The sequence below is a fragment of the Salminus brasiliensis genome, chromosome 18 (assembly GCF_030463535.1).
Source record: "Salminus brasiliensis chromosome 18, fSalBra1.hap2, whole genome shotgun sequence".
Taxonomy (NCBI): domain Eukaryota; kingdom Metazoa; phylum Chordata; class Actinopteri; order Characiformes; family Bryconidae; genus Salminus; species Salminus brasiliensis.
The window spans coordinates 14,668,465-14,683,388 of NC_132895.1; the positions used below are offsets into that span (position 1 = coordinate 14,668,465).

General features: G+C 39.9%; 4 protein-coding genes across 4 annotated transcripts; 1 reads left to right on the forward strand and 3 right to left on the reverse strand.

Annotated features, from left to right (window-relative positions):
- Positions 1-585: 585 nt before the first annotated feature.
- Positions 586-6,080, forward strand: bud13 (BUD13 homolog). Its single transcript, XM_072662362.1, has 11 exons — positions 586-759; positions 960-1,056; positions 1,164-1,248; positions 1,345-1,387; positions 2,097-2,419; positions 2,551-2,807; positions 4,027-4,135; positions 4,243-4,381; positions 4,592-4,782; positions 5,554-5,635; positions 5,753-6,080. The coding sequence occupies exons 1-11, from the start codon at positions 614-616 to the stop codon at positions 5,844-5,846; spliced, it is 1,566 nt and encodes a 521-aa protein (XP_072518463.1). The 5' UTR covers positions 586-613; the 3' UTR covers positions 5,847-6,080.
- LOC140539621 (uncharacterized) lies at positions 6,037-9,342 on the reverse strand. The gene is made up of 6 exons (XM_072662363.1): positions 9,179-9,342; positions 8,477-8,636; positions 7,974-8,096; positions 7,401-7,623; positions 6,904-7,045; positions 6,037-6,306 (listed from the first exon to the last, which is right to left on the reverse strand). The coding sequence occupies exons 2-6, from the start codon at positions 8,628-8,630 to the stop codon at positions 6,274-6,276; spliced, it is 675 nt and encodes a 224-aa protein (XP_072518464.1). The 5' UTR covers positions 8,631-8,636; positions 9,179-9,342; the 3' UTR covers positions 6,037-6,273.
- A 797-nt stretch (positions 9,343-10,139) lies between these two features.
- On the reverse strand, positions 10,140-12,701 carry c1qb (complement component 1, q subcomponent, B chain). Its single transcript, XM_072661746.1, has 3 exons — positions 12,598-12,701; positions 11,676-11,847; positions 10,140-11,064 (listed from the first exon to the last, which is right to left on the reverse strand). Exons 1-3 carry the CDS (start codon positions 12,598-12,600, stop codon positions 10,520-10,522), a joined length of 720 nt encoding a protein of 239 aa, XP_072517847.1. The 5' UTR covers positions 12,601-12,701; the 3' UTR covers positions 10,140-10,519.
- Positions 12,702-13,764: 1,063 nt separating this feature from the next.
- Positions 13,765-14,924, reverse strand: c1qc (complement component 1, q subcomponent, C chain). Its single transcript, XM_072661801.1, has 2 exons — positions 14,710-14,924; positions 13,765-14,455 (listed from the first exon to the last, which is right to left on the reverse strand). Exons 1-2 carry the CDS (start codon positions 14,870-14,872, stop codon positions 13,899-13,901), a joined length of 720 nt encoding a protein of 239 aa, XP_072517902.1. The 5' UTR covers positions 14,873-14,924; the 3' UTR covers positions 13,765-13,898.

Below are 14,924 nucleotides of genomic sequence, written 5' to 3' on the forward strand. Positions count from 1 at the left end.
ATAAATAATTGGCGGTAGTGTGCAAATTATGCAGTGTGTTATAAATATTGAGTCCAGTGAGGTAGTAAAGTTATTAGTGCAAATGCTTCCCATATTATCTGGGGTAAATGGTTAGAGAGAGAGAGAGAGAGAGAGAGAGAGAGAGAGAGAGTGTGTGTGTGTGTGTGTGTGTGTGTGTGTGTGCATGGAACAGAAAAGACATCAGTTCAGAAGTTGAGTTGAGTTGAGGAGTCTGATGGCTTGGGGGAAGAAGCTATTGCAGAGCCTGGTCGTGTTGGACCGGATGCTGCGGTACCTTCTTTCTGATGGCAGGAGGGAGAAGAGTCTGTGTGAAGGGTGGGTTGCTTTGCGGATGCAGCGGGCAGTGTAAATGTACTAAATTAACTTTTAGAGAGATTCTGTGTCATACATAATACTCTGTGTTAAATGACTATTTATATGCAGTCCAATAAAACGGTGATTGTAAGGTTAACTAACTTCTTTCAGCAGAAATGTCGAGTTGTGTTTAACAATGTAAGCGTACAGAAGTCCCATCTGCAGAGCCTACCTCGAGATTTCCGTTTCGTACTTTTTGGACCGTTGCGGCCCCACTTCAGTGACGTAACGCATAAACATGATGGCTGCTCCCACAAGCCTGAGCAAAAGTGCTGCTCTTTCAAAAGCGGACTATTTGAAACGGTATTTGTCGAATAGCGAGGATGTCAAGAAGTCAAAAGAAAAGAAGACCAAGAAAAAGCATCCTAAGACCACCGGGAGAGGGTAAGAGTGGCTAGAAGGAGCGCTAGCTAGCTACAATAAACTGCCAGCTAAGCTAAGCTAAGCTAAGCTAAGCTAAACCAAAAACACGCAGAAGCTCAGTTACAGAAACGCTTCTGTTCGGGGGTCTCATACTCCACGCTCAGATCATCAGTTAGGGATGAGATAAAGAGTGTGTATTGATAAAGAGTGCAATTTTGCAGGATGAAGATTGTAGACGATGATATTGACTGGAGGCAGCTGGCCGCGCAGACCGAAGAGGAGAAGAAGGAGGACGAGGAGGAGGAAGAGGCGCCTGTGGTATAATGCTTGTTTAATATTTTAAAATTGTCACTGTAAATGTGTAAAGGCATTGCAAGTAAAGGCATTGCTTTTCCAGTCTTAAAGCATATTTTTTTTCTTCACAGATTGCAGAGGTAATAGATGAACGTCCCGATGAGGTCAAGCAACTGGAAGCATTTAGAACCAGTAACAAGTGGAAGATAATGGGGGGTGAGAGATTATGGCTGTGCTTCGTTATAAGAGTGAACCCTGTGTAGATCTAATTAAATCTAATGTAGGTTTTGTTATTTATATCCAATACCACAGCCACACATGATGAATCCCAGGAATCTTCAGTCTCACAGTCAAGGTAGCCAAACTTTCTACTTATGCTTGTCAGGATTTATACATCATGTAATCTGGGATATATTTTGTCACTCTCACCCAAAAACCTTGTATCTCCGTTTTTAATGTTTTCACTTTTTGACATAATGTTAATATGGCAGTTGGTCTTTAGGGGCAGTGGTGGCTCAGCCGTTTTAGTGATAACAGGGTTGTGGGTTCGATTCCCGGGCTCGGCAAGCTGCCACTGTTTGGCCCTTGAGCAAGGCCCTTTACCCTCTCTGCTCCCCGGGCGCTGGAGTTGGCTGCCCACCACTCTGGGTGTGTTTGTACTCACTGCCCCTAGTTCACTAGTGTGTGTTTGTTCACTACCACAGATGGGTTAAATGCGGAGGACACATTTCGCTGTACAGTGTACACTATACAGTGACAAATATGTGCACCTTTACTTTACATTACTTATATTGTGGCAACATTTCATGATGAATGGACCAATAGAAATGCTCCAAAATGACAAAATGACTTGGAATAAAATCATTTTACATTGACTTCAATTAAAAAAAATTTCTTCATGTTGGAGATATGAGTTTTACCACATCAATGATATGTTGGAGATATATATATATATATATATATATATATATATATATATATATATATATATATATTTGTTTGTTTGTGTGTATGTATGTATGTATAAAATCAGCATGTGTATGTTTGTCTTTTTTTCCCTTTAGTTCAGAAATCAAGGGGAACAGAAGAGTCCGACATGATTCTCCTGATAATTCTCCAGTACGGCGAGTTCGCCACGACTCCCCTGATCTCTCACCACAGAGGGGAGTGCGCCATGACTCCCCTGATCTCTCTCCCAAAAGGAGAGTCCGCCACGACTCCCCTGATTTTTCACCACAGAGAAGAATCTGCCATGATTCTTCAGACCTTTCCCCACCACGACTCAAAGCTGAGACCACACGTAGGCGACATGACTCCTCATCACCTTCTCCTCCACAGAAGAACATGAAAAGCTCATCTTCTAAATCACACAGACAACATATCAAAGGTACAGGTGCAACCAAAGCTTTTTTTTTGTGCATCATGCCCTTGATTCATCTCTATGGTTCGTTCTCTACAGCTGGTGTCAATGTACAGTAATTATCCTAAAATATGTCAAAATATGTGTTTATGTTGCAGATCCCTCACAGAAAGAAAAGTCCAAATCATCTTCAAAGTCTCGTGTTCCGGACTCGGACCTGTCGCCACCCCGAAGACGCCCTAATGCCAGGCAGGACTCGGACTCTGATCTCTCTCCTCCAAGAAAAAGGCCATCAGGAGGAAGAGGAGGGTCCGATTCAGACCTTTCACCGCCCAGGAAGAAGCCCCAGAGGGGACGTGGGTCAGACTCTGACCTCTCCCCACCTCGCAGGACGGGCTCACCTGCTGCACAGCCAGTAAGCATATATTAAATGATTGTTGAAATGTGGTTTTAATAAGGGTAGACTGAAGACAAATAATAGGTCAGGGTAGGCCTGTCATGATGATTTTATCGATTAATCAAACAATATATGGACATGACCTTGAGAATTGTTGTTGACCTCAATATTGCCCATTTTGTTTACATAAGAATGAACATCACCAATATTTTAGCCAGTTTCGCATCTAACATGTAGGGAGGTGTGCACACTGATCAGTGCATGTAACGGTGCCTCCATGGACACACAGCGGACATGTGCGACAGGTAAAGATGCGTTTGGAAGTCCAAATGGACTGCACTCTCGGCTCTAGTATGAGAAGGTTTAGACTTTTTAAAAAAACATTGCAATAAAAGTGGCAATACAGTTAACCTAAAAGCTCATCTAGAACAAAACCATCCCATCCAGTTATACGAGCTGGGAACTAACTTTGCAGTTGGACAGAGACTTTTCTGGCAGTTGCTTATTACGGATGCTTTTGATCAACAGTGTAAAAATAGCTGCACACAGTGGTGCATGCTTACAGACAGAGTATGTAGAGATTTTTATTTATTTTATGTATTTTGGATATTTAAAGAATTTAATTTGTTTTAATATTCTAAATAGTTAAACATTCATTGCTCATGATTATGCAATTATGATATTATCAGTGACAAAATGGTCTTAAAATGACAATACTGTGAATGATTTATTTGAAATGATGATGAAAAATCATACATGATATATGATCATGTGTGTCTACACAGAACTGTTGTAGAGCTCTTGTATGTGTCAGTGGAATGCCTAATGTTTTTTGTGAGGTGTTGTGTTTTTTTTGTTTTGTTCCCCATCAGAAGGGACTGGTGATTTTTAATTGGGACAATACAGGGCAACCAATTTGAATCTGTAATGAACCGCTTCTGGTTCTTCTTTTCCGTGGTGCACAGGGCATGACCTAATACCAGGACTAGTGTTTTTAAAAACAGATCGTAGTACAGAAAACTTATACATACAAAAAATAATAGAAATAAAAAAGTTTAATTATAAGTTTTGTTGCTGTTATAATTGTCAGTAGTCCTAACCCTAAGAGAGTATTTACAGACACATTTTTTCTTATTTAAGCTTGAACCTGACATCAATGTTCATACTCAGGAATGTCTACATTAATCTTACATTGTATTATTCAACAGAAAGTTGAATTATATATGTCTGCTTTCAGGGCCCTCGAATGTTATCTGGTGGAGCTGCTGGCCTGGTCCCGATTGAAATCTTGCGGAAAGAGCAGGAAGAAATCCGCAGGAAAGAAAAACTAAACCAGCCTCTCGAAGGTCTCAGGAATGACTTCTGCTAAGTGACTAGTGAATAAAAATAATTTCCATGTATTTACTTCAAATAAGGGCTATCATGATTCTTAACTAGTCTATGACTTTTACAGAGGAGTCACGTCATGCAGAGACTGTTTTCAGAGATAAAACGGGAAAGAAGCGTGACTTGGAGTCCGAGCGTGTGGAGCAGAGAAGGAAAGCTGGGGAGAAAGCAGAGAAGGATGAGAGATATGCGCAGTGGGGCAAAGGGTAATGTCTGCTTATTCTATTAAAAGATAAAGTTGTATGCATATGTTTTGTTATCTACAATAAATGTGATTGGGGTCACTGGATTTACTGGTTGTCTTTAAACCATTCAGTTAACAAGTTCTTCATAATTACTATAAATTTGGTGGTCAAATTACCTCACTAAGGTAGACTGATACACCTTTTCTGTTTTCACATACTCGTCATTTTCAGACTGGCACAGAGTCAGATGCAGGAGCAGAACTTGGCTGATGCAATACGAGAAGCTGAGAAGCCCCTGGCACGTCATGCTGATGACGAGGACCTGGATCGTATGCTGAGAGAACAGGAGAGGGAGGGAGATCCCATGGCTGCTCTGTTACGTAAGAAAAAGGAAAAGAACACTAAAAGCCAAGGAATCAAGGGTAAGTTGTTTTTTGTTTTTGTTTTTTTAAAGCTTTGATTAGTCCTTTTGCATGTGGCTTATATATTTTTTTATTCCCTCAAAGATAAAACATGGCTATAAAATTCTCACAGTGGTAGAAAAAACGCATTTAGACCCGTGAATAGCAGCATTGTCGCTCGGCTAGGTCTCGCAAATTTATTCTCTTTTCTTAATTATTTCCTCTTCTAATAACCGTTACATTTACCAGATGTCTGATGCTGCAAATGTCCCACAAAAAAAATTTAAAAACAAAAGGAATTGTGCCCTGATTAGCCCAGACCCCTTACATTACTTTGTACCTTGCATACCCTGGAGGTGAAATGGGAGTGCAGTATAAGCTCACCACCATTGCGAGACAGAAGATCCAGGGTCAGCTCAAATTAAGCCTGAACTAAGCTATAAAAAATTGTTTGGTCAGACAGGCCCCTTCTATGGCTACTTTGTTCACTAGACACATTAAATAAAAATCTTCAAGCATATAAGGGTACAAGGGAGTGATTTAAAGGGTTAAATGTACTTAAATTTCATGGAATAAGATCAGTCATAAATAACTGACATCTATTCTGATAACTGACTTATTAGTACATTCGGAGAGGAGCCAGTCAGCAAGGCTATTGGTAGGATATAGCAGCTACTCAGCTAGGCTTTGGTAGGTCTCTGTGTACCCTTAAAATGCCAACATATTGAACATAATTTGTGAATATTTTTGTTTATTATTTTATTTTTTTATTTTTATTTCATTTTTTTGTAGAGAGACCCCGTTACAAAGGCCCACCTCCACCCCCAAATCGTTTCAACATTATGCCAGGGTATCGTTGGGATGGAGTGGACAGGTACAGAGTAATAGACAATTTATTATTTCTTAAGTCAGTCATGTATTCTGTATACAGTGATTTAACTGCAATAACCTTTCTTGGGTTTTTTGGGGGTTTTTTTTATTTTTTTTTTAGGTCCAATGGGTTTGAACAGAAGCGCTACAGCAGGATTGCAGATAAGAAAGCTACACAAGAGGAGGCCTACAAGTGGAGTGTGGAGGACATGTAGACACATTTCAGAGCCCCAGAACCACCATCCTTGCGTACTGTACCATTCCTTCTGACCAGCACTGCTCCTGATGTTTTTCAGGCAGCACACATCCAAATAGACGGTCTGAAATAAACGTCCTTTCTCATCAACCAAGATCAACCAATTAACAGGGAAAATAGATTTTGAGTTTTGCGGTTGTAAATGAGCATCAGGATTACCATGAGATTTATTAAATATTATGTTTTCTTAGAATGTTGTGTTTGTCTTTTTTTAAAAAGCAAATTGTTGTGACATTGAAAACCCTTTACACACATTCATTATCATATAACAGCAGCAGTGGTGTGATGGTCTTCACTTCAGGGCTCCAATGGTTTCTTTTCATTCAGTATCACCAATGTTTCTCTTGCTTCTACTGATGTGCTTGTTGAGAATTTTCAGAAGATCATCAGACACTGACTGGAGAGATGAAGCTGGAGGCCTTAACAGATTTATGACAGAGAAGTACAACCTTCAGTCTCATGAGGGCAGAAAATGTAAAATGTCAAAGGGTTTGTCAAGTGCAATTTGAGAAACTTCACATTTACACCATATGTCCAAAAGTTTGTGGACACCTTGTCAATATAGGTACTAAGAGGGTTTTATCCACCCTTTGTTGCAGTTGCAGCATCTACTTTTCTGGGAAGACTTTCTGGCAACATTGTTTATGAGAATTTGATTGCATTCAGCCACAATAACACTAAAAAGGTCAGGTAATAATGTTAAGTGATTTAGTGCTGGATTACAAACACCACCCTAACTCATCCTAAAGCTCACCTATCCACAGCTCAATGCTGTGAGCTTTTAGACCAAGAGCTGACTCTTAGCATTGGGTATAGTGATCCTGAGGCAGTGATCTGGCTGTTCTGCCAATACTGTGTCCCACTGTATTGGCAGGGCTTGACTATGGGAATTATACATGCTGGGTGTGCAATTGTATGCCTGTTGCAGTAAAGGGATGCATCTTAAAGTGTCTGAGTTCATTAATTACAAAGGGTGTCTGCATTGTTTTGGACATATAGTGTTTATTTTCACATACCTTTCTAGTGGTGGTGGCACTTTGCCTAAGCGCCTCGTTTTTAATGGTCAGTTGCTCTTTCAGTTGAGCAGCAATAGGCAGAGAATGTAGAGAGATGCTCCATCCTGGGTAGGTCTCCATTTGGACTGTCCTAAACTCAGCCCTGCAAGATACAGAGGCAGCTTATTACTTCAGCTTTTTTAATTTAAGCCCTTTTTTGTAAAATGTGGGGAAAAAACCTTCATGTCTAGACACTAATGATTGATAGTGCAGTATGCTGACAATATTTTACAAATATGAGCGATAAATAATATTTACTCATGTAGTAGTGCATATGTCAGTCAAAAATATGTGTTCTGTATATCATGCATATGTATCTAGTATATGTTACTTAAACAGATAATGTGTATATGTTAATGCGTGGCCATATATCAGATTTCTGTATGTGCTGAACTGAATGAGTTAGGAAACCCCTGTGGTAAATGCTGTAGAATTGTTTGCACGGTAGGCCCTCTTGCCTCAGTGCTGGGTTGACTGCAAGGTTATCGGGGCAGGGAAGGACTTGAAGTCTCCTCATGTATATGCCCTGCGGTGGGGAAAAATTCTTCTGGTAGTTGGTTTGAAAGTGCGGCGTTGGAATCCTCTCCTTTTTTCCTAAGGCTGTCTTTATCATTAGTGGAGCGCCATCTTGAGGCTGAGCTTGAAAAGCTTCTCTGTGTGTTGTTATAAAGGTCCTGTCCCCTGCAGTGTGGGTTGAGTCATGGGTGAGTTTATACAACATTTGTTAAATACACCTGCCCTGCTGGTGTGGGACATCATGCATATATTAACCTCTTGAGACCCTGTGTCCTGTATAGGGACATGACATTTCTGCTTCCCTGCTTCGTGACACTTAATATTTTAAAATTCTGACCAGTTGGCCTCATATTAGGACATTGTTTTTTGCAAAAACGACTTCCTGTACAAAGACAAGTTTGGTTTTAATACCTGTTAGGTCCTACTATTCCAAAATAGGAGAAATTAAAAATGCACACCAAGCAAACATCTGTGTCTCAATATATTGACTTCAGTATTATTTATTATTATCTTACCTTCCAGGGTTATATTGCACTGTAGCATTTTCTTCGGCTCAGTTCTGGCGCAGGTTTTAGGCCCAAAAGCTACCTCCGTTGTTGTAATCATCTTCTCTTTCTTATCTGGATAAAGCAGCGAGCCTGAAATGGAAAGTAGCTGAGGCTTTTAGGATAAGCTCAGTCAAAGCATAGCACGCCCACAAATTCACAGTGCATGTCATTAATAGTTGACAGTAAGTAAGAGTAGCTTTGTCACCGTAGTTATTTTAGAGTACTCTCTACCGATCTCTACTGATAAGCTAGAATTGCTAGTGGCTCCCTGACACCCTTAATTACATAATTTCCTGGAAATTGACATTCTGTATATAGGGCTCATTCCTGTACATTTTCTGCATATAGGCCTAATCAGGCATGCATTCAAGTTATGCAAGCTGTGTTTTGTCATCAGACTGTAGAATACAAATGGCATGTAGTTAATTTCCACCCAACACTGGGTTTCTAATGCCATCTCAGCATATTACCTGCAACAGTAGGAAGTTCCCCTCGCTGTGGGAAGGCCTGCGTGTGATTAGTCCTTTGGCCGTTCTTGAGGCGTAGCAAAGCAGCTCTGAGATCGCGGCCAATGCGAGATGGTGGTCTGAGCTGTTTCGTCCGTGGCTGTTTTTGTGTGGCCATTACTCACTTGGTAGTGATTCCAGCAGTAAACATAAAACAACACAGTTAGTACACTATATGGACAAAAGTATTGGGACACTTCCTCATTCATTGTTTCTCACAAAAACGGAGAAGTTGGAGTAAGAATTTCTACTAGATTTTGGAGCATTGCTGTGAGGATTTGATTGCATTTAACTACAAGTACATTAGTGAGGTCTGGATGTTGGATGATCACCACTTCACCTCATCCCCAACTCATACCAAGAGCACTGGATGGAGCATCGTCATTTCAGAGAACACAGTTCTTCCACCCACGTTCTCTCTTGCCCACGCCTGACATTAGGCACGGTGCCAATGGGCTCACAATAATCAGCTCATATAATTCAAATAATTTCTAAGAAATGTTTGCAAATGAAACCCATTTTACATTGTTGTATTTTATTTTGTATGCAACTTTTCTACTGACTTAAAAACTGTAATATTAAATAGTTTTGAGTGAACTTTTAAAGCTAAAGCTATTTTTATACCATTGTGCAGAATGTTTAATAGTAGTGCAGGTAAATGCTCACCTCGGTGTGATTCCTTACAATTTTCAGAAATCCTGTGTGATGAACATAATTCCTGACTCAGATTCAGCAGCCACTCTGTTGGCCTGATAGAAAACCACCGTGGTTGTTAGTTGATGGCGGTTGCCATGGCTGTGCCATTCTTTCAGAGAGCCTGTTGGGTGAATGGATCAGCTCAAGAACAATAAGCCTCACTGTGGTGAATGGCACCAGAGTAAGACTCCTGCAGCCTGGCCTGAACTAGGCTTTTGTTTCAGCTGGATTTAATACGTCCCTGCGCAGACACATAAACAAGAAGTGTGCTTTAGGTGTGACGGACTGCAATAATCAGTAGTATGAAATAATTACACTCTAATTTGATGTTCATGTTATATTAAGTCCCTGGGTTGTAGTTCTTGCACTCTACAAGTGCTTTTTGTAAGAGAAGATCATAAACACATCATTTGATTCTCTGAAACATTCGAAAGTTACCTTTTAAAATATTTTTTAATCTTACATGGGGAAACCATGGTCTGAGCATCCTTATGTTTAGAAAAGGCCTCAAAACTCAGGGGGAAAAATCCTGGCCTTAAAACTCACTTTAACTCTTTAAATATATTATGTTACTACCTAATTAAAAGAAGATCTTGGGAAAACAGCATTTTTTATGCCATGATAATGAAATAAATATCTTCAGTGTTTCTGAAAGTATTTTAATCAAATGCACTCATTCTCATGAAAACACAAGTTAATACCATATGCTAATCCATGCTGACCATTTAGGGACTCCTTAGTGTACCCCAGCAATTAAATGATTGACAGGACTTGATTGACAAATACGCATAACCCTCATGACCCTGTAGGGCTCCTATAGTACACAAACATCACTGTTGAAAGTTTACCACCTTAATGTCTTAAAATGTGCATGCTGATTGGTTAACAAGAAAAAAAAGCCCTGGCACATGTTAAGAAACAGACAAAGCACTTGTATTTCTTCATGACTTTAATGAAAGAAATATATTGTGGTAAATCATGGTTTGACAAGAATACACTGTAAGAAAAGCAACAACAACAAAAAAAAACAGTTGTTGTAAATCATAAGTTTCACTAAAGCACCTCTTTGAGATCTACCTTCCAGCGGGTTTCACCTCCAACCCAAATCTAACATAGCTCATTCAGCTCATCAAAGACCTCTGAGGGCTATAATTAAATGAATGCGACAGGGTTCATTAGAATTGGAGTCTGCTGAAAGTCAGATCTCCAGATGGTGTTGGACACTACTGCTCTTAAAATAAACCCTCTTTGACACCTTTATTGTTGGTTGCTTAAAAGTTAGGAGTTAAAATGTGTGATCTTGCTGAATATTTACGATGGGAAGAGCAGGAAACCTGTAAAAGTGCTGTCAGCATCTTTACTGATGATTTGGCTTGTTCGAGAGGTGTACATCGACACATGCTCCCCTTTCTTCAGGTCCACCACCACTGACCCTGAACTGACCAACACTCCTTGAGACATATCACAGAGATTCACCAAAATCTGCTGTCCCTTTTTAATGGTGACGCAAGCAATCTGTGTTGCAGAGATATGGTACACAAAAAAGTATATGCCAGGCAGTTTTGCTGTAAAGTAGCCGTTAGACAGCACATCACCTTCATCAAAAGAAGAAACCGGACTGTCGAATTCAATAATTCTGTTTACCACTACAGTCGACCTTGAAGAAGGAGACCTTTTGTAAGAGAAAAATGATCGCATCTCTCTTGGGACTTCTGCTACTGCTCCTTTTTGCCCCTTTGGACCTTTTGGTCCTGGGGGTCCAGACATTCCCTCATCCCCCCTCAAGCCTGGCCTGCCCGGATATCCGGGGATGCCTTGATCACCCTTCAGCCCCTGCACTGGATGTGTGTCTTCACCTGCAAACATAAACATAAGCCAGCAAGGAGCTTCTCAGTGAGATGTTGTCAGCAGTATTGACCAATAAGACAAAAGAAAAAAAAACTGTCACACAAAAACCTTTTATCTACATTTAAAAGGTCTGAATTGTATCTACATTTATTTACATTTTCAATTTTGAACATAATTTTAATCTGGCAGTTGTTCTTTAAATTGTCTCAAATGCTCAGAATGATTGGACCAATACAATACAATGGCTTCTACTGAAAGCTGTTTTTTTCTACAAGGTTTTTGCATGACAGTGACAATATACTGCTTACTTTATGTTTGATTTCCTAGACTTTGGCAATTGCACAGCCTTTCTAGAGACCAGTCTTTGTCGATAAGCTATAGGCTAATTCTAAGCCAATCTGAATTCCAAACAGATTCAATTTACTCCAACGCTAGGCTTCATTTATATCCAGATAAAACTAGTTCATCTAAGTGTATAACACTCTCATTTCTTGCATGGTGTTTTTTAATAGAATACCTACCCATATTCAAAAACTTTCAAACCATATTAAAAAACCTAGTCATCACACTTTTCAGGGCTGGCTGCCCAAGATCTAGCATTGTTTTTAGTTTTTTTTACCAGGCTCTCCCTTTTGCCCTTTTGGTCCATCCCTTCCATTGGCACCATGAGCTGCAGGGATTCCTGGCACCCCGGGATAGCCTCTTTGGCCAGTGCATGTGTCTGAGATGGTGGGGGTGACTGCCCACAGCAAAATGCACACAGGGAGAAGAGCGTGCACCAGCAAGGAAACCTGCAGCAATGTCAAATTTCACTTATTTCAAACAGTCATCTCAAATCGTCAACTTTAATGAAAGTCAATGTAAAAGTATTTCACCCCATGTAATTTGGAGAATTTCTATTGGTCTATTTATCATGAAATGTTGACAGTTTCAAATTATGTCAAAATATAGGAGAAGAAATTGAGATTATGGAGACAATATGTAAGGGCTATGGTCTACTCTAATAGACAACCTGGCAACCTGACATTTTACTTACAGTAGCCAAATCAAATCAAATCAAATCAAATTTTATTTTTTCACATACATAGTAATACACAGTATAACTTGCAGTGAAATTCTTTAGAGAATGCCAATAGAGATCCTACACTCTTCAAAATAAAGGTTCCATAAAGGGATCTTTGTAGCGATGCTATAGAAAAAAACACTTAAGGAACAAATTTGGAAATGATGGTATGCAAATGTGAAGAACCGTTCTAAAGTTTAAAAAACACCACATTAAGCATAAGCATTAAGCATATTTGCAATAACCTGTAAATAATATTGTTATTGCTTTTTTAATTATTTATATTGTGTATATAGTACAAATTTATTTATCTACATTTTTGTAACTGAGTGTCTTGCTATCCCTTCCTGCTGTGACACACTGCGGGACTAATAAAGGATTATCTTATCTTATCTTATCTTATCTTATCATAACTAAATAGCAGTAAATAATTTTCCATAAAAGCAATACAGTCTGAAATGCACAATGGATATCTTACCATAATCCCAGACACAGTTGCACCTTGTTTGTAGAATCAGTGACAGTCGTGACTATGGAAGTCAGTGAAGCATTTTTTTCCTCCACAAAGTCTTCCAACTTTCATTTCTCTCTTTCAAATGGAGAACACCCGAATTACACAACACGAACAGGGAAGTCACAGAATGTCTATTCATCATGTTTTCATCCTGGCAGATTATTATATTTGGAAATAGCCTGATTTGATTTTTTTAATAATTGTATTTCGCTTATGTTTGCAAGTTTGCAAGATGTGGGAAACAGAAGAGGAACATCTTGTCCACAAATCATTTCACAAAATAATTGTGATGGTTATATATGAGGTTTATTTGTCTTTTATCCAACGGTGTGGTTTATTAGTGTGATGCACCACAATAAATTTTACTTAGTGTGTTTATTTGTAACACCCTTTTATATACACTGTGTCCAAATATTTATGGACACCCCTTCTAATGAATGCATTCAACTACTACATCTGCTGACACAGATGTGCAAAGTCTATAGTCTAGTTTTTGTAGAGACATAATGGCAATAGAATAGGACTCTCTGGAGCAAATGAACCTATTGGCATCATGCTTAATGCCAGAAGTGAGATAGAGGGGTATAACACCCCCCCCCCCCCCCCCCCCCCCCAGCATTGAGCTGTGAAGCAGGGGAACTGTGTCCTCTGGAATGATGGTGTTCCATCCAGTACGTTTGGAATGATTTAGGGAGTTATGAATGAGGTGGGGTGGTAAACATTTAATATCTTGACCCCACTAACGCTCTTGTACCCTTGATTTCGCAGGACACAGTAAGTGAGCATGGGTCCTAATACTTTTGTCCATATGAAACAAATATTTGTTCTTTAAAACTTTAAATTTGCATCAGTAACAGTGGCTGTATATGTTGGTGTTGTGGCCCATAAAATATCTCCTGTGTGTTTTCCTTCAGATTTGTATGTTATTGCTGTCCAGTCATATCCATGTCTTTCCAAAATGCTAACTTACAAGAGAAGGTAAACTAGCGAACTTTTAACTTTGAATGTAAGTTAATGTGAAGAGCTGTCGTCCCATTTTCATCTGTCCATACATAGGAAAATGCGTAAATTAAGACAGCAGTTATTTGTATTTAATGAATATACCAAGGTATTTACACAATAGAAAGAGAATTTTTGTGTATTTAGTAGCATTTTATTATTGACACAGAAATACAAGTTGCACTCTTTGTTGTACAGAACATAAGTATATTTAAAACACAGCAAATGTCCAGGTCATATCCACTGAACTCTTTTCACAAAGTCAATCAATGTGCATAAACCAGAAAACCAGAGAAGACACTGTTGCCTTTATTTTCAGCTGCGAACATGCCATTCTGCATGCTAGTCTCCAACCAGACTTTTTGGTTGTGCTCCAGGTACACAGCTAGCCCACCAGAGCTCACTTGGTAGTACGCACTTTGGTTTAAAATGTGATCACAGAAGGTCGCCTTTTTCACCCCATTAACCATTAGCATAACACACAGGGATTTTCCCAAAGAGGTTGTGTGGTACACAAAATAATATGTGCCGGGTATGTGACACACAAATTTACCCTCACTAACATTGAAGTGGTTATTGATATTGGTGATGACCTTGTTGAAGACTACTGGCAAGTTGGCTTTTGGATTAGATATGGTTTCACGGGAGACACAGAAAGCAGACTGTGGTTTGGAGTTACTGGAATCGCCCTGATCTCCGGGTTGTCCTGGAGGGCCGGGTGGGCCAGGGTCGCCGGGGCTCCCCCTCTTTCCTGGTAGGCCTCTAAAACCAGGATTGCCCTTTTGACCTTTTACTGCATCCTTTTCCAATTCAATAGAGTGGCCTAATGAGACAAACACACACACATAACACACACACAACTCATTAGTATTGTGTCGTACTATGGAAGTGAATCAAAAGTAACTCCTCTAGCAGGACAGTCCATTCTTACCCGCAAAAGACCAGCATCCCTACAGATTCCCCTACAAACAAACGCCTTCAAACGTTACTGGCGTGAAAACCTGTAGCCACACCAGCCCTTTGCGAATCAGACCGAACAACTCTGCTCAATGGCGCCGCTCCACACATTACACTTACCCGCATCTCCTTTCTCTCCCTTCACGCCATCTCTGCCATCACGCCCAGGGAATCCCGGAAAACCAGGCTGTCCAGGTATCCCCACAGGACATGTGTCTTGAGCAGCTGTAAGGCAGAGATGCACGGCCAACAGAGCCCCAAAAAACAGCCTACAGTTCAGCATGGCAGCTCCTTGACCCACTGAGCTGCTTTGTGCAATGTTCAGGCAGCAGCTA

What these genes read in the sequence shown, in the direction of transcription:
- c1qb (XM_072661746.1), bottom strand. An exon ending in AGGGCAAAAGGGAGAGCCTG is followed by an intron (nt 11,065 to 11,675) that starts GTAAAAAAAACT and finishes TTATGTTTGCAG; the next exon opens with GTGAAGACACACATCCAGTG.
- bud13 (XM_072662362.1), top strand. Translation starts at nt 614, where the DNA reads ATGATGGCTGCTCCCACAAGCCTGAGCAAAAGTGCTGCTCTTTCAAAA. An exon ending in TCTTCAGTCTCACAGTCAAG is followed by an intron (nt 1,388 to 2,096) that starts GTAGCCAAACTT and finishes TTTTCCCTTTAG; the next exon opens with TTCAGAAATCAAGGGGAACA. An exon ending in ACTAAACCAGCCTCTCGAAG is followed by an intron (nt 4,136 to 4,242) that starts GTCTCAGGAATG and finishes TGACTTTTACAG; the next exon opens with AGGAGTCACGTCATGCAGAG.
- LOC140539621 (XM_072662363.1), bottom strand. Translation starts at nt 8,630, where the DNA reads ATGGCCACACAAAAACAGCCACGGACGAAACAGCTCAGACCACCATCT. An exon ending in GGAACTTCCTACTGTTGCAG is followed by an intron (nt 8,097 to 8,476) that starts GTAATATGCTGA and finishes TTTCCATTTCAG; the next exon opens with GCTCGCTGCTTTATCCAGAT. An exon ending in GTGCCACCACCACTAGAAAG is followed by an intron (nt 6,307 to 6,903) that starts GTATGTGAAAAT and finishes AAATCTGTTAAG; the next exon opens with GCCTCCAGCTTCATCTCTCC.
- c1qc (XM_072661801.1), bottom strand. Translation starts at nt 14,872, where the DNA reads ATGCTGAACTGTAGGCTGTTTTTTGGGGCTCTGTTGGCCGTGCATCTC. An exon ending in GGGAGAGAAAGGAGATGCGG is followed by an intron (nt 14,456 to 14,709) that starts GTAAGTGTAATG and finishes TTGTCTCATTAG; the next exon opens with GCCACTCTATTGAATTGGAA.